Here is a 23583-nt window from a genome sequence, read left to right as displayed (position 1 = left end):
GTGAACTCTGAACTCTGTCCTACACACACACACAAACACACATGCAAACACACAAAGACATGTGAACTCTGAACTCTGTCCTACACACACAAACACACATGCAAACACACAACGAATGCATGCACACACACGTACACTCATCCACATGTAATTCCACAACTGTATACATATATACACACAGACATACATGCACACATGTATACACTTGTATGCATGTATGTACCACACTGAACACATTATACCTACCAACACACACACATATAAATACACAAATACATAAACAATCACAACAGAATTTTTTCCTTTTTTTTCTTTATTGCCTGAAAATTATGTGACAAACTTCAAGCAGTTGACCTGAATGTAGAAAATCATATCCCCAAGATTAAAAGAAGGAAGAAATAGTTCAGGGAAATTGTCTATCCCCACACCAGGAAAAAGAAGAAACTGAAAACTGTACACTGAGGAAAACAGGGAGACACCTAGACTCCTCTTGGTTACGTCATGCCTAACTTATTTTATCATAAAGACTTTGAGATTAATAAAGAGAATTTATTAAATTATGTAATCAAAATATTAAAGAATCTATTTACTTTAATTCTTAATATCTGGGAATCTATTATCTTTAGGTCATTATAAAAGGAAAACACATGGTAAAATGTTTTAATTTCCTATGATTAAAAAAATAGCTGCCTACATGTATATATGGTATAAGTAAATATGTCAGTATGGATTAATATTTCTTCTGTACTTAAACAGTAGCTTTCCACAATATGTCACAAATGATATAACGAAAAACTCAAAGATATAAAAGCAAAATTAGGTATATCATTTTGATAAAATAGTATCATAAGTTCTCCAGGTCAATCATGAGATTTGGTTTATTTTTCTGACAAAGTTGTGTTTTATCCCAATTGTTTAACTCCCTTACACCTATAGTAAAGGCGAATCCTGGTTAATTTCATTCTCTCTCATCCACGGCAGCATGGAAGACCTGATGATGGCTTTTGCCATTTAGTCAGTGTCAAGGTGTGCCAGAAAGAAAAGCAGACCCAAAGATGACAGACGGATGAAGTATCGTTGACAGAAAACATCCCTTTGTGAAGAAACAGTTGATAGTACTGGGAAAGGAAGTTAGTATGTTTAGGTATCCAAAAAAAAGATGGATAAAATAGTAAATTATAGCAATCAATAGCACTTTGAAAAGAATACAACCACAGACAAAAAGAGAGCACGTGAATTTGTTTCAATGAGAAATACCTCAAACGGTGTGCATTTTATCCAAACTATGCTCACAACGAAAATGTGATAAATATTTATTATAGTTTTGAGAGGCATGAGAAGTTTCCAAATTCATGTTTCTTTTTTTTTAAAAAGTAAATAAACATATATAATTTTCTTAATTAAAAGGCTCTTAGTAAACTGTGTCTGGACTGGCAAAGTTTAAAACTTATATGAAAAGTTAAAAATTAAGGCAGTACTGGCTTTAGCATCTAAATAATATAAAGTTTTGAAACAATCTCAACATGTAAAAGATATTCAAAATAAGTGAGTGGAGTATATGCTTTCACAGTTGAGTAATGGTTTTTATTGTAATTGAACATATCACCATGGTTAATTTTTAAGGCTATAACTTGGAAAATTACCATTACCAAAGAATACACTTGGAATATAATATGAAACTTCAAAGTCTTGTCAATTCACTTACACTTATCCTATCACAAAATATACTAAATAACCATACTTATATTATCCATAAAATGCCAATGATTAAAATATTTACTTATCCTAGTGCAGCAAGTAATGTATCCAGGAGAAAAGCAGTCTAGAATTTTCTGTAGCTGCACAGAATATCAACATTAAATGATGCCAGTCCATAAACTGACACACTCATTCATAGATCTTTCATAAGTCTAGAGATTCTTCAGAAAATGCATTGAACATTCTTTATTTTCTCAGAGAGGAAAAAGACAGCATCATGCTCTTTTCATTGGTCAACTGAACTTACCCCGTGTGATGGGTAGGAAATCCAGCCCAGCTCTCCTTGAATTGTTTTTGAATCTAGAAGATTAACTGCAAAAAAACAAAATAACACAAAGAATGTAAGCTCAATGGCCTTTCTCTGTAGCTGCTTCTGTTAACAATGTCTGTTTTCAGTATTGTTGTCTAATAAACACTACTGTTCTTTTTATTTTAAATACTTGGTAAGTACAACAAGCAAGCTACATATAACTGTAGAGAAAGTGAATCAAAAGTTGTTACGGTTTTTAAATTTGTACATCTAGAACAGACTAACAATTATATAAGGATACATCTGACAGAAGGAAACTCTTACAAGGGAAACAATAAAAATGCAAAATAGGCAAGAAATTAATTCTAACACAATGTAACTACAAAGACAACTAATTTGAATTACCATAGGATTCCTCTATGAGCTTTCTTAAATATGTACTATTGTATTTTTCATACTTACTACCACATCACAAATACCAAACATATTATACAAATTATATTTGTAATGTTTAAATTATTAGCACATATCATAAAGTGATTCATGATGGATCTGGGGAGTAAGTAAAGTAATGAAGGCAATGTTTTAGAATATCACCGGTAAAACCTTTATGTATAAAGGTGTTCCACTAAAAGGCATAAGAGATTCTTCTTATAACATTATTACTGATTAGTCTGAATCCTAAGCCATGTTTATAAAGTAAAAGTAAAATGTAATTTTCATGTATAGCTATATTTTATTAAATATATATGAAAATCATTTTTGTCAATACCAAATTTTTTGTGATTGTTATAGGTCAGAAATCAATGTACTAAAAGGGTGCTTCAATTTTTTGTTGTTGTTGTTGTTTTGAGACAGGTTTCTCTGTGTATCCTTGGCTGTTCTGGAGCTCACTATGTAGACCATACTGCCCTTGAACTCACAAAGATCTACCTGCCTCTGCCTTCCAGTGCTGGGATTAATAGTATGTGCCACTACTGTCCATCTGGGTGCTTCGAATTTAATCAACTAAAGCTCATTTTTATATGATATTTTACTACTATTAATCGGGCCTGTTAAATAGTAGAATCTATGGTTTTGCCTCATCCTTCCACATTAGAAAACAGCCTCACAATTGACTAACGGAAGGTGTAAAAGAAGATTACATAAACTAAGAATCTATTATTAATGTAGACCAGAGCAGACCAGAGCAGGCAATCAATATAAACAAGAATTACATTTTAAAAACCCCTAATATGCCTATGTCAAAACGCAATATTAATCCCCACATTATATACCGCTCATCGGTGTGTTGAGAATCTGAGAAAATTGCTGAAAATTCTTTCAAATGAATCACAATTAATTTGTTACAAATGAAATAAAACAATGCAATATATCAAGGAAGAAAATACATGGCAGAGTCTTAAATATTAAAAATGACTAAAAAATTCAAGGAACATGCTTGCTTGGACTGTTGGTTAATAAATGCATTAAATAGCTATAAAGCTTTCGACCATTCACCTAAAATTACAAGACTTTAAATAGAATTCTCTCCTTTTTAATTACGAAAAAATATAAATCCAATCTGTTTCTTTTAAAAATGTAATAATTAAAATAATAAGGGTGTCTAAAACAGTCATATTATACTACTAACTACCTAACTAAAAATGTCTCTAATATATGTAAGTCAGTGTGTAAATATGCATGAATAGTTAAAACTAAATTCTCCCATCTGGGATGACAATATTCACTGCCCCCCGCAATGAACCATAGACCACCTAACAAAAACTCCAGCAACAGTTGTGAAAAGTCCTCTTTTGAGTTGTTGGTCAGAGTTAACCAAGAGATTCCTAAAACATTATAGGGTTAATGGTGTTTTTTATTGCCCCTCAGAAGTAGAAGCTTATCCTTACTGCAGCAGACACAATAAACTTAAGAACTGGTCCAAAGTGTACAGAAGCGAGACCTGACCTGAAAGCTTCCTCCCTGAGGACTGTCTTATGATAGCGAATGGAGACATATGAGCTTACAAAGGAGGTAAGAACCAAAATGCCTAAGCAGCTGTCATCCTATGATTCACAATTATGAAGCATGTCACAATAACTCTAAGCGTGCAGTAGTGGCATGCATACCTTGATGACAACCTAGGCTCTCTAATTAGACCTAGCTTAACAAAAGAAAAAGCATTACCTCATACTGGACCTCTAACCAGCTACCCACAGCTAGTGAAACCGTGGATCATGGAGGGGAATCTACACCCACCTCTTTACTAAACCAGTAAAATCCATAACTACATTCTGAATATTTGTCCCTTTGTCCACAGATAAGTATAGTCCTTACACCTCATCAAAAAAGCTACTCTGCAAATGGTGAATACTGTTAAAAAAAAACCACAACTCGTCAAAATGCAGAGTTGGGAAGCCCAGTCCCATCTTCTACATCTACAATACAGCTCTTGCACCCATGGCTCAGAGATAATTGTTGAAGAGTCAGGGGAAAGAGTCTTAGAGTCATAGGAAGAGGGAGTTTGCTGTGGGATTGCATCTCCTGTGCAGGGCAGAACTTACACTCATAGTCTCTACGCTAAGACTGCCTAAACATGAGTTTAAGAAGGACGTCAATAGGAATGCTAATACTCAGAGAATAAAAGCCCAAGAAGCCTTAACCCTACATAGCTCGGCAACTGAGGAATGTCAACAGTGGGAGAGACTTCCCTAGGGAAAAGTACACAATTAATTATCCAATGCCAAATTATCAACCCTGAAGGTATATGTACAAGTAACATTACATGGAGTGAGCTGGGTATAGTAATGTATTTAAGACTTTGTATGAATATATATATATATATATATATATATAACAAAAAATAACAAAAAAGAGACCATGAATTTGAAAAAATAGGAAGAAAGGTCATATAAGAATGTTTGGAGGGAGGAAAGGGATGAGGAAAATGATAAAATTATATTTTAATCTCAAAAATAAAATAATTTTAAAAGAAAATGAACTTTATTATGAATTAAGAATATTCCAGTGGGAATCTTTATATGAGAAAATATAGACACTGCATGGATTACAATTTTCATAAACCAACATTTTCTACAATATTGGTTTAAAAACTAATTATGCATTTATCTACAGTGCAGTTCTCTCTCAAAAAGCAATGAAAAACTAAAAACCACTTACTGATATCTACTCTTCTAATTATACTTAAGAATTTGGGAAATATAAAAGTACATCTTTACTATTAAATTTAAATTCATTGTCATAATTCATTCTGGTAAAAATATATTGAGGTTTGATTACAGCTCACAGCCGTTACTTAATTTCTGTGTTTTACGTGATTTCCATAGGAGATTCTTTCTTGGAAGTATCTGTCTCAGTGAGGGCTTCACAGAATCTTAAATCAAAATAACAAATGGTATTGACCAAGGCCTTCTGTCCTGACCAGTTTCCACAATTGTTAAGTCCCAAAGAAATCACACAGAGGTCTACATTAACTATAAACTGATTGGCCCATTAGCTCAGGCTTCGTATTAGCTCTTATAATGTATATTAGCCCATTATTCTTGTCTATGTTAACCATGAGGCTCAGTACCTTTTTTAGCGGGTCAGTCATATTTTGCTTCTTTTGTGGCTGGGCAAGGACTGCGTAGGAATGGGCTTCCTTCTTCCCAGAATTCTTCAGTTCTCCTTGACCCAACTCTAATTCCTGTCTGGTTGTCCTGCCTATACTTCCTGCCTGGCTACTGGCTAATCAGTTTTTATTTAAAATATAATTGACAGCATATAGACAATTGTCCTGCACCAAAATAGCCCTATTAGAGGTCTTAAACTTCCCTCTCAAACTTCAGAACACAGGACTTCATCCTCTGCACTGCTCTGAATATTCCTATCTCCTAAGCTCCCACAGAACATTCTTCTAGCCTAAAGTTCCAAAGTCCTTCCACAATTCTGCCAGAAACATTGTCAGGCCTGTCACAACAATACTCCACTCTGCTGGTACCACCTTCTGTCATAATTAGGGTTTCTTTTGCTGTTTCAAAACACCGTGATCAACAAGCAAGTTGGGGAGGAAAGGGTTTATTTGGCTTACATTTATAGATCAGAGTCTATCATTTTAAGATGTCTGAACTGAAACTCAAGCAGGGCAAGAACCTGGAGGTAGGAGCTGCTGCATGGAGGGGAGCTGTTTACTGGCTTGCTCAGTCTACTTTTTAATAGAACCCAAGACCACCAATCCAGGGATAGTACCACCCACAAGGGTTTTGCTTCTCCCCCCACCCCCGTTGATCACTAATTGAGAAAAATACTTTACAGCTGGATTTCATGAAAGCATTTCCTCAATGGAGGCTTCCTCCTTGATGAGTCTAGCTCATGTCAAGTTGACACACAAAACCAATCAGTACAGTATTCATTATGTCATTGTCACCAGTGTATCTAGGGTTCTAAACAGATAAAGGTGTCATTATACATGTGATAGCTGAATTGGTACTGCACAGTATTGGTGTGCCACATCACATACTATGATGAATAATTGACTTAATTTAAATATTTATAATCAGCAAAAAAGCAATGTGTGAAGCAAAGAAGAAACAATTATGACATTGTCTCTTAGTAAATAATTCAATGTAAGGCAAGTTTAAAACTAAAGAATTACCTTAAATTGCCCTTCATGTTAATGATAAGGAAAAAGACCAATCACACCTGCATATGGATTCTGTTCAAACAACAACTAATCCAGAATGAATATTAGTACCACAAGTCAATTAAAATAAGTATATAGATTAATTAAAATATTTTCACCTTCTTATAAGTTGCACTTTTAGTGTCTTTAATTTATGGTGAGTAAAGAAAACACCACCATTACTCACAATTTTGATCCTGCTATTTATCAAACATAATTTTGTTAAACATGGTTATCTTGTGATATTACTATACTGATCCAATCACATAAATATACTTTGAACCACTATGAGCCTATAACAAGCTATGGAGCCAGTGTTCTTGTAAAATTACTACATGGAACAACACTTCCACTTTGACTTCTGAATTGTGTTTATATCAACCATCAACACATGACCTAATGGTGAAGACTGGCTGACATCAAAACACTTTTTAAAAGTTCTCAATTTAGGTTTATAAGGTGCTCTCTGTTTGTATCTAAAATGAGAACAACACATCCTAAGAATCATAAACACTTTAAAGTTAATGGTTGCTGAATTGTTAATTCCATAACAAGTCTTTAGTTACATGCAAGTGGTCCTTTTACAGTGAACACTCTGTATGCAGCACACACTCATACTGAGATAAACACATAAAGTTGGGGAATTAGAGTCAATCTGTGTGTGATTTTTCTGGTGCAATGATTAAATCTCAGAAGAAATAGACTGTTTTAATTGTTATATTGCTAGAAGTAAAGAACTTGGGTACTGATGCTTTCTTCCCTCAAAATATATGAAGATCATAGAATTTCCTCTCCAGTGTTACCATCTTTCAAACACCAGGGAGGGGAGTTATCTAACTAGATGTTTCATAGAAGTCTCATATGGTAGTCTGAGTGTTAAACACAGCTCATAAATGGAAGAAATTATTTCTATTTCTACAAAACATAAATTCACAATTTGAACTTTAAAAAAGAATTAGGAAATTGTTTCTGAAGGTTGTTAGGTTCCTGTGAATTGTTCAATTCTCTGATGTCAGACTCATGCCAGTTACTTACAAAAGATATAACTTATTTGTTATCATATATCATATTCTAATGAACTGAGTTCCAAATGTATTTGGTGTGAAATGTGGAATTGGCTTGTTTTAATAGTGTGAGAATATTTTCTCCTCTAACAGATATATGGCCCAGTTAATGTTTTAAACTAAGAAATTTTTAAAGTAGAAGCATTTTTCAATGTCAAGATTCTATTTTAGTGGAGTTTGACAGTAAAATTTTATTTGGAAATCACTGTTCTAAGTTTGGAAGTACATGGTTTTGCATTTCAACATATTTACTCTCTGTAATTTTGGAGCTTTTCTATAGGGGTGAATGAAGAAGCAACGGGCTTACATTCCTGAGATGGGGAGGCCGTTCTCACTTGGACTTGAGTCTTTATTTGGCACTAATTTGAGAGCTGGTAAACCCAAGCAAGTGTGGTCTTTAATGGAAATTCCCATGTTAGAACTGACTAAATTTCTAAGAAGTAAGTCCAGAATGTACGAACTCAAATTGGTCATAGAGATTTCTGGAAAGGAGGAACTTATCTGTCATTCCTGTGACTAATTTTACTGTCACTGTCCCTGCTACACTGCACAATTGAATTAGGATTCCTGAGAGCCTCCACCGTTTTTCTTTTCCTATCATCTGCCACAATGGAGAGAACATATACAAAAATCCCTTCCTTGCCAGAGCTGTATCTCAGTGATGGTTGCATGAGGCAAGATTAGACCCTCAGCATCATAAACAAATTCACCTATGGCATCACAAAGAATAGGCTGTAACAAGAATTTGCTCCCTCTTCTCTTATTAGTAATAGAAATGCATTGAATTTCTTATCATAAAACCTCATTTTATTGACTTACTCTCTGGGTTTGCAGTGCTGGAGCTTGACAAGCCTCACACAAGCTAAGGAAATAGTCTAGCTACATTCCAAAGTTCAAAGGTGAAGGAATAAGAATCAAACTTTAAGATAAATGTTGTCAGATGGTGTGGATGATGAAAATCTCAAAACATAAATCTCTGGAGTTTCCACTCTTAAAAAATTCCATAAACACATTCATATATTTTCAAGAACATTCTAATATCTGATTCAGAATTGCTTCTTGCTTACTTACAAAGACTGACAGCCTACTAGTCACAGCTACACACATTGCCTAAGGGCTGGTATGTACAAACAATGTAAAAAACTGTAAAACCTAGGTGACATAGTATATTGCTAAAACAGATATTTTCAATTGTCTAATCGTTCATCAGTCCACTTTGTGATAATATGGTTGCATTTCATGAAAATATGGAGTTATTTATAATTATTATATAATCATTTCTATGTGGACATCCAGCTTTAATAGCTAAAGGATTTCAAATTCCTCTAATAAAGGACATATTTCCTTATAAAACCTTCACTCATAAGCAGCCTTTATAGCCAGTAAAAGTAAGTATAAAGTCAGTACAACTGAAGACAATTCCATCTTTCGTTACCTTTTGCTTTGACTAAAGAATAATGGCTTTCTACTCTGTTCACGTCATCACCTCACTCGCACAAGCCACAGTTCATAACACTTATCTTTATTGTTTTCAACACTTCCTATTACAATAAAGAGCATAGCTTTGGTTTAGGTTACAGAAAGCAGAAGGACCTTTTAATCTGCTTCTAAATGATACTTAAGCAGCCCCAAAAGAAAATGACACAGAAAGGGATACATGTTATTATTCTTGGTAGTACAGATCTTCGTGCAGTCCTCTGTCAAAATCAAGATAGTTATTTCAAGCAAAAGTTAACTATAACTCAGCTTTCCTTTTCAGTTTATTTGTATATATTGGGATATTCTTTTGAGGAGAAATTTAGAGATGTCACTTTTGTTTGATATACTTCATCCTGAATTTATTGACTATTTTTAAATTTTCTTAACTTAAAAGCTTCTGCGGCATTCATTTTAATATTTTATACCTTTCTAGACATAATAGAACATTTAAAAAGAGGTTTAGTGCTTCAGCTAACAACTGTTAATATGTGAGTGACAAAATAAAATATTTTAACTGTTGTATATCATTGCTAAATTTAATATATAGTGTCCTATAAATATTTACTTATGACTCATTTTCAAATTGTAAATAAAATATTTATAAAATTAGTAAAAGATAACAATTTTTAACATTTCTGGATTTTTAAAGTTATTCATTACATGTTACCTTGATGGATTTTAGTGTGTAATAAAAGATTTCTGGACAAGACATTATACTAAAATATATTGTTTTTACAGAATTTTCTTCTAAGAAAGATTGTTGGGTTTACAAGAGTTTACAAAGGTTGTTGGATTTCTGTACAGAGCTTAGTTGTAAGAGAAACTGTAATTATGTGCCTTGTCTAAACCTTTGCAAATAGCAGGGAGAATGCCTTTAAATGGAAACACAAAGTCTCACCCTGAGACTTCCTGTTGACCTGCTTATGCAGTTCCAGGAGGTAACAGCCCAAATTGCACTTGTTAAGGGAGGTTTACACAGGCATACACTGTACCAATTTTAAGTTCTGAATACTTTTAAGTATTTCCTTGCTGTTTGCCTTTTCTAATCAGAAAAAAAAGCTCAAAGGTTATACACTGGCAGTGTTAGTGTACACCCACGAAGCTATCAAAATCTCAATTCAGGGCTGAGGGGTCTGAGTCAGTATTTTTTAACAAATAGTCTTTTTATATAAACTAGTGGGGACTTTGTCAGTGAAGTTTTTGTAAGTGATCCATCCCAAATGTAGAAACCATCACAAAATACTAGGGTTCTTTTCCTGCACACGGGCAACTATTATATGATTCATTTATATACATTTTCCAGTTTACACTTACTTTCCAAAACGTGTCTAACAAACAGTCTAATATTATCCATTAGGTTAAATGGCATCTTCTCAATGCATACTTTCTTTTGGAATGTTCTAGAAGTAAAACAGCTTGTTTACTTGTAATTCAGAAAGGCTTTGGAAAGAACACAAAGGTTTAAAAAGTGAAAATGATGACATGGGAGCTCACCAAAGCCAGCTGGACTGTAACTGAAAAAGCACGGGATAAACCGGACTCTCTGAACATTGCGGACAATGAGGGCTGATGAGAAGCCAAGGACAATGGCACTGGGTTTTGAGCCTACTGCATGTACTGGCTCTGTGGGAGCCTGGCCAGTTTGGATGTTCACCTTCCTAGACCTGGACGGAGGGGGGAGGACCTTGGACTTTCCACGGGGCAGGGAACACTGACTGCCCTTCGGACTGGAGAGGGAGGAGGAGAAAAGTGGGGGGAGGGGGAGAGGGGCTTGAGGAGGGGGAGGGAAATGGGAGGCTGGGAGGAGGCGGAAATTTTTTTTTTCTTTTCAATAAAAAAAAGAAATAACAATTAAGGCAAAGATCACTTTAAGTATCTAAAAATATGCAGTGTCTTTATCTTATCAAGTCAGGTTACTTTGGTTACATTCTATCAAACTATCATGTAATCTTTATTATTAGATATCAGATGTTGAAGACAGGCTTTTCCGAGTCAGGGTTTGACCGATGGCTGTGAAAATGGCATAGAACCAACTATAATGTAACACTCTTTTCAGAAATAAAAAAAAAGTTTATGGAAGTTCTTAGACATAAGGAATCCAAACTTTAGAAGCAGAAACAAGACTGCAGGAGAAAAGAAATTACATTTCAACTTAAGAATAAACTCTGAACACTGTAATATTTCAACACACATTTTCTTGACAAAGACTCTAATTTCATTATAAATACTTTTAAAATATCTGGAAAAGCTAGAAGCAAGGTACTGTTTGAATTGTTGATATTCAGGAAGATGTTTAAAGTGTCATATGCTATAAAGTTAACTAAAAACGATATAAATTTGGGCAATAGCTACACACACACACACACACACACACACACACACACAAACAGGTTTTTTTTCATGTAACACATTTGGATTATTGTAACAATCTATTGAAGATCCATCTATGTAAAAACTCCAGCCATTTTCTTCAAATTTGAGGATTATGGTGTCAATGGAAAATATCAAACTGACTGCTGGGGACAGTCAGAAAACATTTAATTTACTGATGAAAGGGAAGGTAGAGTTCAAACGAACTTCAGTGTGGTTTTTCTTGGTAGTGTAATTACACTGCGAAGAGGTCCTACAGAAGCTTCTATTTTGGGATGGTCCTTTTGTGTTGGTCACATGTGTTTCCAATATACTCACATGAACACATGCAAGCATGCATATCCAAAACAGAACTTTCATTCACCTTACATCTGTGCTTGCTGGGAATATTTCTCAATATTCACTTTTTCAAATGTTCTTGTTTATTATGAGTTTGTTTAAATTATTAAAGTCTAAAAATATTCACTAAAATCTAAAACAACTTAAGTTATATTCATGTCTGTCAAATGAAGTGTGATGGACAATTAAATCTATCTTTTCTAGAAGCCAAATTTGCAACAATAATACACCTCCTCTGTGGATTTATGTCATAATTTTCACTATTTCATATATGCATCACTGCATAGGTTTTTATCTAAGAACTCATACCAGGGTCATCTTTCCCACCAGTATTGATATTTACAAGGACATAGAGCACGCCAAACTTACAATATTTTCCAAAGTTTAGCCTGAAACTCATCATTAACTTTACATTCTTGGTAAATAGACATAAACAAAGCATTGTAATTATGAAAGATGAGTTCTTATAAACAAGAAATTCCGTGTATCTTAGTTTTCTTGTCTCCTCTCAACAGTTTCCAAATCTGGGGATTTGAAATTGAATTTAGATTTTTTTAATTATTTATATTTTATTTAGTTGTGCGTTTGTGTGTGAGTCTGTGTGAGCTTATGTGCAAGAGGTATGTGCAGGAGCCCAAGGATTCTAGAAGAGAGCATTACATTTCCTAGAGCTAGAGTTACATGGCATGAGGTTGCAAGACACCATTTGGGTGCTGAGACCTGAACTTTGGCCCTATATAAGAATGGCTAGCATTACCAACCACCAAAGAATCTCTCCTGCCTGATGACCCTGGCCTTCTCATTATTAACATTAAGTGTAATAAATCTGCTATAAATACAAACCTGGTCATATAAAAATATTCATAACTTCCAGAGGAAAAATATCTGACAATATTAGAAACTATACCTTTTGCTTTTGTTTTTACACTAAAACACTAATAATGATTTTAAATATTGCCTTCGGGGTAAGTAAGAAAAAGATCTATTTTATGATGCACAAGTGTTTCAGAAGGGCAATTATACCTCAGAATATAAGGAACCCATTATTGCTGTGATAGACTAAATTAATCAGCACAGATGCCTGAAATACACATAATTATCCATGTAAGAATTTATTTTTCATGAAACAAGGGCATTAAAAGACTCTAGTCTAAGACAGAAATGTTGATAACACGTGGTAAAGGCCATGAGCTTTTCTTTTGAATTATCAAATGTAAATGAGTCTTATCTATGATAAGACAGATAGAAAATGTAAACTGAGAATAAAATAGCATGCTTTAAAAAGTATTTGTAGTATTTCACAGTAGCTAAATTTAATAGGATTCTTATATTTAATAAAGGAGCAACATTCTTATTTATTGCCAGCATTTGGTTAATAATTTTAGTTATTTCTTCTTAAGAAAATACTATCTAAAGTTGCTTTGGCATATTTGCGGAGTTATTGTCATTATTAGAGACAGTGGGTGAGTGGTGGGAAGTCCAGGTTAAACTATGGCAAACAGTGATTGTTATAACTCTTTATATCACTGGTTATTTTTCAGAAAAGAATGTACAGCATTTTGTGTCCACAATGTATATACTCATCCATAAAACTGTAGTTACGGTGTGGGAACAGCTTAATTTTTCAAGAAAGCTCTGTGATTGGCAACACCACACACACACACACACACACACACACACACACACAGCCTGTGCTACAAACAGACATTTCCTCAGAGTAGTGTTTTGCTTATCCTAAGGATTAGTAAAATGAGTCACATGGAAGCCATTGGAAATTAGATTCCCAGCCTGATTTTTCAGTGTGAAGACTGTCTGCCATCTTTTGAATCAAGGGACACATCTTTCTAATAAAATACATTTTAACATTATTACTTAAAAGATATTATCAATTGCTAAACCAGGTTTGCAAATCAGGAAATGCATTAACTACTAAGAAGAAATGTATTTCCTTTAGGTATTCAGAGGGCGATTGGGATGTTAAAACTCCAAGGGAATTAGAAATCAACCAACTTTGTCAGGAAAAGAAGTAATTAAGAATTGCACTTTTTTAAGCCGTGTTTACATTTCCCTTGATTTAGAAGTGTTATCTAAATTAATACAAGAATTTTAAAAGCCATATTTGAGGGAAACAGTTGCTGAGCTATTTTCCAGTCGTGAGGCTGGGGAAAAGACCTATCTAAGTTTTTCTCTTTTCCCAATGACTGGCTGGGTAGATCCCTCTTGGAGAGCAGAGAATATAATAGACAACACATTAGAATTTTTAAATAAAGGCCAGGGTTAGTGACCTATTTCTACAATCCTAGCACTTGGAAAGATCAAGAGTTCAAAGCCAGCATGGGCTATATGAGACCATGTTTCAAAGAAAATAAAAAAATCAATAAATAACATTTTATAGGTTAAACATTGACATTACAGAAAGAGATGAAAGATACATAAAAGAAACTTGCTTTCTTACTTAGAAGCCTGATGTCATCAATATGCTATTTTTGCTTTTTGGCAGGTAAAGGGAATTTATTGCCTCAATTAATGTTAAACATGTGTGCCGAAATTCTCCATGAAAGGCATAATTGCCCCCTACTTAATTTGCTACTTTCCAAAGTGCTCTTTTAGCTACCTTGTAAAAAATAACTCTCTTCAGCAGGCTGCAAGTATTTTTAATGTACACAAAGATAAATCACTTAATTTTATTTTTTAATCTTAGGCAATACACACACATACACACATTTTGGAGCATGCTCTATTTTCCCCTCTTCCTAACTTTCTGTGGCAATTCCCAGAGTAGAATCACACTCCATTCTTATTACATAAAATCCTCAATCTTCACAGCCTGGTTATGGTGACAATTTTCTCACAATTTTTTGTCTATGGGATCCCAGAGAAATCTCCATTTTGGGGTGAGTTCTGTGGCATCCGAGTATTAGGAAAAGAAAACAGAGGACCAGGTGGGTGCAGAAAAGGCTTTGTGGGCCTTACCTCCTGCTCTCTGCATCAACTTCCTCTAACTAGCAGATACTCATAACTGTGACTAACGTACAGATAATCATGATTTATATGTGTCACCACTTTGGGAGTTCTAAGTCCTCTTACTGATTTAATTTCTCCTGCCAAAATTCTCCACATTTTGAAGTTAATTTTGCAAAATCACAAAACAAATTAGTTCAGCCACAGAGAACCAGGTTGACAATCCTGTTCTGGAATGAAAAGGATACTTGACAGGTGTGCAGGGTCTGTAGAGAGAAGGAAGGAGCTGAACCTGCACCCAGTAGTGGTATTGTGATCTGTTCCCTCGGCTGTACCAAAGAGATGCCCTAATACTTATTTTAAGGGTGATTGATGTAAGGTCCAGTAAGGAATGAATGAATGAGTGATCTAATGAACGAATGAACTAACAAATGAATGAATGACAAAGAGATAGACAGTGGGGCAGTGAGATTGTAATCCCAGCGGTACAGGACGTTGAAAACACACTTAGCTTCTGGATTCAGCCATTACTTAAGAGAGAGATATATATTGACGGCCTGACACGGCCACAAAAATATCAGAAGCATTCAACCATGAATCCACTTGGATTACACCACTTTGAGGAACCCCTCTATGGATCATTTCAAGTTTACCAGACTCCGAAGAGCAAAATGGTGCCAATCTGAGAGAGGACTTTGGTGGGGGTGGAAGGTGGGGGGTTGGGTAGGGTGGGGGTGGAGGGCAACACTCCGATTGTGTAGAAGGAAGGGAGGCTTATGAACCACTACATCAGCAATGAGTAAGGGACTAACAGGTGGCGCCAGCAGGTGACTTTAAAGAAAACTCGGAAAGAAAACCAACTTCTTTATTTAGAAACTGGAGGAGAGAAGACTGTGGAGAGAGCAAAAAATAGCAGAGGGTCAGACCGCAGCGAACACGACAGCTGGGTCATCAGAGGTCTCTGTGTGCTGCAGCTGAAAGAGAAGATGCTTTTCCAGCCCATATCCTCTGCCTCCCCCTGTCACCGGGTGAACAGACGAAGGTAGGTGGAAAAGACACCACCGCTTCACCTCCGGACGCCAGATTGAAAGGTCTGGTTGACAGCAACGGAAGACGCGGCAAGGGAATCAGAGATCTGGGGTCTCCTGCATAGAACAGGACTTGTTGGAGTAGGAAGAGGGTGGGGGCAAAGGGGAGCGGGTGGCGTTCTCTCTACCCCTGATCGGGTGCAGGTGGCGGCCAGGTGAGGAAAAAAAAGAAAGAAAAAGCCCGGCGGCAGCCCCGAGGCTGCAGGCAGAGGGCGCGCGTTCGTTGTTTGCTAGCCAGCTTTGGCTTGAAACGGCCGGAGTTGTGTTCAGGCACGCCTCTCAGGCTGTAGCCAGCACAGGTGACTGTGCATCCAAAAACGCAGGCTGTGGAAGGCAGGGTGCCCAGAGCCGCCGGCATCCCTCCACCGCGCCACGGTCACCAGGGCTCCGCGCTGCGCTCCAGACGCAGTTCTTCGCGGCGGATTGAGGGGAAATTGCTGGAGGAGTTCCCTGGCCCCGGAGTGCTTAAAGCTGGCTGTTTCACACCCTGCCTGGGTTTTACTGATGAGCGCTTCCAGTGAGAAAACAGTGAATGCGGCTGGGGAGGGAAGCGCCTGGCTTCCTTGACTCCACTGGTCCCCACTACAAGCAGCTGGGGCTTAAGACGCCCTGGCGTGGGTGTGGTGGCAGCCAAGGGTGCTTGATTCCTTTGTGGCCAGTCTTTACAGCCATTCCCTGTAAAGTGCCATAATGCTAAACGTTTACTGGGACCCACAGTTTTAGAACTTAATCAACAGTGCATTATCCAATGTAGGCAATGTAATGCAGAGAAAAAGAGGCTCAGAGGCCTCCTCCTCTGGCCACCCCTGCCCCTGATGAAGACTGCTCACAGCAGTTTGTTTGTACAGTGCTGCGATTTGTTTCCCCCTCCTTCCTCACCTATTATTCTCAGTTCACCATGTTGGTTTGGATTATGTGGATTTTCACCCTTTGCTTTGACTAGAACAGCAGGACGTGGTTTAGAAAATGAAGGGGTGTGTGTGGGGGGGTGCACATTCATGGCTTCCAGTTTAATAATGTCACTTCAAGTTTGAAGCTTTATTTGCTGAACTGGTTTTGATTCCATACCCCCTCCACGTGCATGAGGCCAGGCTTTCAACGGGGAAAGCAGACTTTGGCTCAGACTCTTAAAATTTTCCTGGACAAGGCTTTGCTTCTGGAGAAGAAACAAAAAAATCAAGAGTAAGTGTGTAAACTTGAGAGGGGAAATAAACAAAGCGGCATACCTATTTTTTTGAACTGTAGGTTTAAGGAATTTCATAAAAAATTGATTACCCCTATGATGTAAGCGATAAATATCGTTTAAGCAAAACATTCATGTATTATCATTGGCTTTAGAACCTCTGTCTTCTCCTCTTGATATTTCTAATCAACTTCTTATTTTCTTTTCACTTGCATAGACATTCTTTATAGGGAACTACCTTCTTAAAATGTATTTCAAAGAAAAATTGTTGGAAGAAAAATAAAATTGCTGATGCTCATATTTTTTCTGGGATGGGGGTGGGGCGGATATCTGCTAAGTTCAAACAACTGCCTAGTAGTGGACAGCCGCGAGCAGACCTGCAGAGTTTGATCAAGAGCACACAAGAATCCTGTCCTTTGAATACAAGAGCGATGGCTTCCAAGAGTGATGGATTCACGGTTTGGAGACTGTTGTATTTTATTAAAATTACAGCACTGTTTTTATTTTAAAGTCATTACGACAGGATCACCGAAGATTTTTTTTTATTTATTACCTTTTTTTATTTTTGAGGAGTAAATGTTTTATTCCAGCTTTATATATACCTGGAAGAATAATATAACAAAGGCTTCACACCAATCAACTCTTTATTTGAAAAATGTGTGAAAAGCTACTTGCACACTTGCTAGAAGCCCCTTACTGACCCTCAGTGGTGATAAAATCCAGATCTCTTAAAACAACCAAAGAGAGACACCGAATCTGCTCTCAATCTCGCTCAAGCAAGAATTGAAAGAGCAAAGTTTATTGAATACTTTTCTGACAAATGTGTAGGTTAAAAAATAAAGTTGGAGATCGTGACAAAAAAGAAAAAACTCTCATAGAAGTTAGCATTCTTCCAAGAAATACATATTTCTCTGTACATCTAGTGTTTATGCCAAACAAAACCATTGGAAAATGACTCAAATCAAAGGTAGCCCACATCATAGATCTCTAAGTAAGTTCTGTCTGTAAGAACTTATCAGGTTTTGATGATTTGTGGAAAGTTTTATTAATACTTTCTTGAAGATTTTATGACTTGGAAAATGTAACTTTCAAGAACATTTTCTGCTGCTTCCATTCCCATTCAAGTCACTAAATCAAAAATATTGTAGAAATAAGCTTTGCCTTAAAAATCCTTTGCATATGTAACTGATTATTTGATATTTAAAAGCTGCGTATATTTTATTTCAGAAAAATTTTCAATATTCCCCTAAGAAATTGAACATTCAGAAATTTATAAGGAAGAAATACTTTTAAATAGTATTAAAATTAATTTGGCCATTAAGGAATATACAGAAATTTGAATATTCAAATGGGGGTAAAACACACTCAAGATAAAGAATTCTACTAAATATTTACTTAAATCCAAATAATCAATGATCAAGTTAAAACTACCACATTTTATAAAAACAAGGTGCCAACCATGATGACATTCAAGTAACAGAAAACTTTATGTGAAACTTTATCAAGTTAGTAAACACTGGTAAATACCTTTAAATTATGTTTCTATTTAACACTTTGCTGTAAGAGTGAGTGGGCATTAGTTTCAATTTTTAATGGAAACTTTTGATTTCTTCTAATTCATGGAGAAGATATGTTTCTGTATAGTATATCCATGACTTAAAATGGTAATGGTATTTTCTGCAATTTTCATTTTATACGTCCAGTCAATTCTGACTTAGAAACATAACTTTTTACTTCAAGGGGAAAAGAAAATTGTATGCATCATAGAATTAGTAGAAAAAAAAAAGATTTCAAAGCCACGGTAAGGCTTTTTTTGTATGTCTAAATCCACTATACTTGCTAGAATACTTAGTATTTTAAAAACATTGCTAATTTTTCACTTCTGACAAGAACTGGTGTCAAAATGAGGTGAGTATGGTCATAAAGTGAATATTTCCTTACTTGAATTTAATGGTATCAATATTATTCTTTAGGAAGATATTGATTCAAAATGAATTAATTTCATGATCAATTTTGAGAGGTACAAGAACTTTCTTTTTTGGCACAATCATAATATTATCATAGCAATTCAGATTGTCAGTAAAAGCTTAAACAAATTTGCTGATAATCCTGTTAATGACCTAGGTCAAGTGTTAACTGTTGTGGGTTATAAAGCAGTGAAATTAAGCTTTCTCCTACCTCCAGGCAAACACCACAGTTATAACTATTGGGGGTGGGTGGAGGGGCAAGCTATTAGGCGAACTATTAAATTACAGAAATGTATAATGCATTCAATTATTTAGTCTAGCATGAAGAAATGCTATTAAAAGCAAATGTAAGCCTTCTTTGAAAAAAAAAAAGCCCATAAAGATGACATGATAGCTTAGATCTTTGTTAATGTTTCAATCACAGGGAGTTTTTATTTGAGTGTGAGAGTTTATAGACATTGAAGGTAATATCGATTCTGAGTAACGTTTACAAAGAATACATTTATTATTTAAATATTTATTGTGTCAAAGTTTGCCTACTAATCTAAGAAAAGTATATGGCATACATCTGCAAGTTTTACTTCTAATCTTCAAACACTCACATAATGGTGTCTTATACTTAGCAGATATTTCATAGACAGTGCCATAGCCACTCAGAACAGGGTATCCCAATGAGAAAGATGTAGGTATGTAGACAGAATTTTACTGAACTTTACTTTAAAAACTCTCATTTTCAGTGTAAAGAGTGCATGGTTAAATGTGAATCCAATTTGTGAGGACTGTTGGATGGAAAATATTGCATATACTATTAAATAAACTGTGCATTCTGCTTCAGACTGCTACAAATATTTGTGAATAAAGAGTACTTCATGCAGTTCTAAAGTTGGCTGAACTAATAAAGGTCAATCACTTTTCTCTGTATCAAGTATTAGCTACTTTCCAAACTTACTGCTCACCATTCTGAGTCCCTGGAAGACGGAAACAGAGTAAGCACACAGAACAAGCATAGGATCTATCCTGATAAAAACCAGTGCAGTTCTAATTTTGCTTTGAAAAGGAAGTGATTTCCCACTTGAAGCCTCTTGTGCCATGTGAGTGGAAAGAACTGATCACGGTTAGCAAAGTCTTTACTGACTTCTGTGTAGGTCTTCAGGCCAGGTTTTAAATGGTCCTCCAAATCACGCATCTCTATTAACATTCAGAAGACCAGGAAGAGAAAGTGGAAGCTGGAAATACTTTCTTAAAAGCATGTTAGAAAGTCACTTTAATTAACATATGGGTCGGAAAATTCACACCAAACTCAAGTTATTTCTTTACTTTAGATGCATGGAATTTCAATAGTTTTATTTAGTGATCTCAATTTCTGTTTAAGCTCTCATAAAGACAAGTTCCTTAACAATCATCTCAATTGCCTGGTTTTGTTCTACCATTTCCATCATGTTTAATTCCATGATAAGAGAATGTATTCTAGTAGTAAAATTGATGAGCTGTAGTAAAATTTTTGTAGTATTAAAACATAGTTTTCAACATACTATTTTAAGCATAATTGATCCTCTCGGTCATCTTCAGTCTGCAAAATGAACTGGTTCAATTGATCTCAGCTCTACCTATGAACCCAGATTACTTTGTTAGGGGAATTGCATAGACATTGTGGCACAGATTTGGAATTTTCCCTCTCCATAGGACTCAATTGCTAAGAGCCAAGCATGTGAATAAATATTTAAAGTATCATTTGAAGTATTATCTAACTGAAACTATTGATCATAACTTTTGTTTTAAAGTCATAGCAGCCTCATAAAGAAAATGAGACAGTAGCCATATAATACTGTCTGAAAGACTAATCCTGTGAACAATAGACACATAAAAACTTTTGCAGAAGCAAATTGAATGATACTTTATGAGTATTTTACCAATATATTTGTATATTGTTAATTTGTACCTGACTATTGACGTACATTATGCAATCATACATACATAAATGTGGCAATTAAGATTTAATTATACTTATTTAATTAAATTAATATGCATTGTTTTTGTATGAGTGTGAATAAGGTTAAGGGTATTATTTTTTGCAATTTAAATAAAGCTTAAATTGATATACAAATATAATTTCATCTGGATCCTGTTCATCACTAAGTCAGTCAGATCATCGTGTGGATAGTTTATATGCATTCCATTTTGAAAGATACAACTCATCAAAACAATGTGGCAGTTATATTGTTTTCTAGTAATTATTGGAGATTTCATATATTTGGAAAAATAGTTGAAAACTCTTTAGCATGTTGTGTTACTCATAATCATATGATGGCTCATGCCTATTTTCTTCATGAAGAACGACAAAGCATTCATTACTTTCAAATGAATATTTTAATTTGTGTTACTAAAACAGTTATTTGAGCAAAAGATGATTTTCCCCGTCACCGCGATGAAAATAAAATTTATTTATGTCTTGAGAAATCAGACAAAACTAATAAAATCTGCTAAATTAATAAAGACAGTCAAGGCACTAGGAAAGAAAATTAAACCGTCCCATTAACAGTAAAAGTAGGTCATCAAACACTTGAAGCAGTCTTTGTGCAGAATGTGCTTACACTTTTTCACATGGACGTAAAAATAATGCATAAAACATTGCTCTACACGATATTTTTAAGTGAGTCTTGTACACCTACTGTGCTTCCTGCCCATCAGCTGCTCTCTATTGTTAACTTGTTCAATTAAATTCTAAATGTTCAAAATCATTAGGAGGAAAATAAAGTTGTACGTGTTGCTGCAATGTAATCAATTATTCTGAAAAGTTACGTTTTAAGAGTTTGTATTCACAAACCATTAGTACCAGATCGTGAAAAGTCCACAGAAAGGGGTGATGCGTCTGCTCCGTCCACACAAAAACAAATATTCTCAATATTAGGCTTATACTTTGAACCACTGAAAAGCCAGGGATGCCCGTTACACAGACAATAATTAATCCAACATCAAGGGAATGCCGTTAGCTGCCCATGAGCGGTATTTCTAATTTGCTATTCAGTTATTTACTGTATCCGCCCAGGAGCTATTCATCATTCAATCACTAAACGCCTTCTGCTATTTGTACAAAAGTCCTTCATTTAGAAGAACCCAGCTTAAACTCACTTATATCCGTGCAAACATCCCTGCTGTTAATGTGGCATGCATATGCTGCCCATGGAACCTGTATCGCTGAGCACAGCCTCGCCCGGCGGGATCCACATCACTTCAGTAAGGCGGTTGAAACATAAACATACGCACACACGCGCGCACACACGGATCCAAAGAGCCCCTTTCCCTGCAGTCCATTCATAAATGCCAAATTCTCTAAGTAGGAGCAACCTGTCATTATCTTTAGTACACACGGCGGGGACTAAAGACATGACTGACTAGCCTTTTCTTAGAAACTTCTCAGAAGACCACATGGTCATAATTAGAAAATAAAATACTGCCTTGGCTATTTGGCAATTAACAGACTGGGTTGTAAAAGAACGGAGGGTTTTCTTTCTTTCGGCTTCAAATTGGTAAACGTGGTAATCGCTTGAGTGGCTATCAGATTAAAAACAGATTTTTTTTTTTGACGGTTTCCACCATCCCAAATCATTTCCCCCGAAGTATATTGGGACCGCTACTGGGCAAAGACCGTCTTTCGCTGCCTCGGGCTCTGAAGGCACCTCGGGGGGCAGAGCGGGTGCAGGGGCTGCGGGCTCCGGACCGGGGCAGCGCGGGTACCTGGCTTACCTTCGTTGGAAGGCTGTGGGCTCAGTTCCCCGGAGCAGCTGAGGACGCAGCAGATGAGCAGGACGAGGATGGAGAGGTGACAATCCATGTTGCTGGTGCACCGGGCAGTGAGAGGAGCATATCTCCACGAAGCATGCCACTGATGTGAGGGAGAGAGCTCTGATTGCTGGAGAAGTTACCATGCTCCGCTCGCAGTCTGATGTCAAGTTTGACACTGGAGATAAGGAGGAGTCTGGCTGCCTTTCCGCGAACCCCGCTCTGGGACTTCGCTGGGTCCTAGTGCCGTCGGAAACGGACGCTGAAGAAGACCAGGGCAGCCGGTGGCTGGCAGGCAGATTCCCTGCACCCAGTTGCGGAGGGAGGCAGTGGGGTCGGAAGTCGAGGGTCTTGCCAATGGGTCAGGGAGGCTAGGATTTGTCCTGGGACAGCGATAGAGAGTCGTGGGAGCCATCCCGTTTTCACTGAAACTAATAGAGCTAGTTGTTTGCTACGCTTATCATTTCTCGGGTTCGGAAAGAGCCCCATAGAGGTACTGTGAGTTGAAAAGAAACTAACGTTCAAAAAAAAAAAAAAAAAAAAAAAAAAAAACCAAAAACCAAAAAACTTCAGGCACGTGGTCCTATTTGCCGAGGACGGTGTTGCAGATTTGCCTTTGCTATGTACTCCAGCCTTTCAAGACCCTATTGGAAACAAAAAAAAAAAAAAAAAGATCTTTTT

The 23583-nt window shown here is 36.1% G+C and overlaps 1 protein-coding gene across 2 annotated transcripts in view; it reads right to left on the bottom strand.

The window, feature by feature from the left end:
• Window positions 1–22954, bottom strand: part of Epha3 (EPH receptor A3) — a 303692-nt gene extending 280738 nt beyond the window's left edge. For both annotated transcript variants that reach the window (XM_005345246.2, XM_026788576.1), the window contains exons 1-2: window positions 22867–22954; window positions 2006–2070 (exon numbers count right to left, since the gene is read on the bottom strand). In XM_005345246.2, the coding sequence (XP_005345303.1) occupies window positions 2006–2070; window positions 22867–22954 (153 nt within the window). The remainder of the gene's footprint in view (window positions 1–2005; window positions 2071–22866) is intronic.
• Window positions 22955–23583: the final 629 nt, after the last annotated feature.

Source organism: Microtus ochrogaster, chromosome 2 (assembly GCF_000317375.1).
Source record: "Microtus ochrogaster isolate Prairie Vole_2 chromosome 2, MicOch1.0, whole genome shotgun sequence".
Taxonomy (NCBI): domain Eukaryota; kingdom Metazoa; phylum Chordata; class Mammalia; order Rodentia; family Cricetidae; genus Microtus; species Microtus ochrogaster.
Note: the sequence above shows the minus strand (reverse complement) of the source record. Positions and strands in the feature narration are given on the sequence as shown.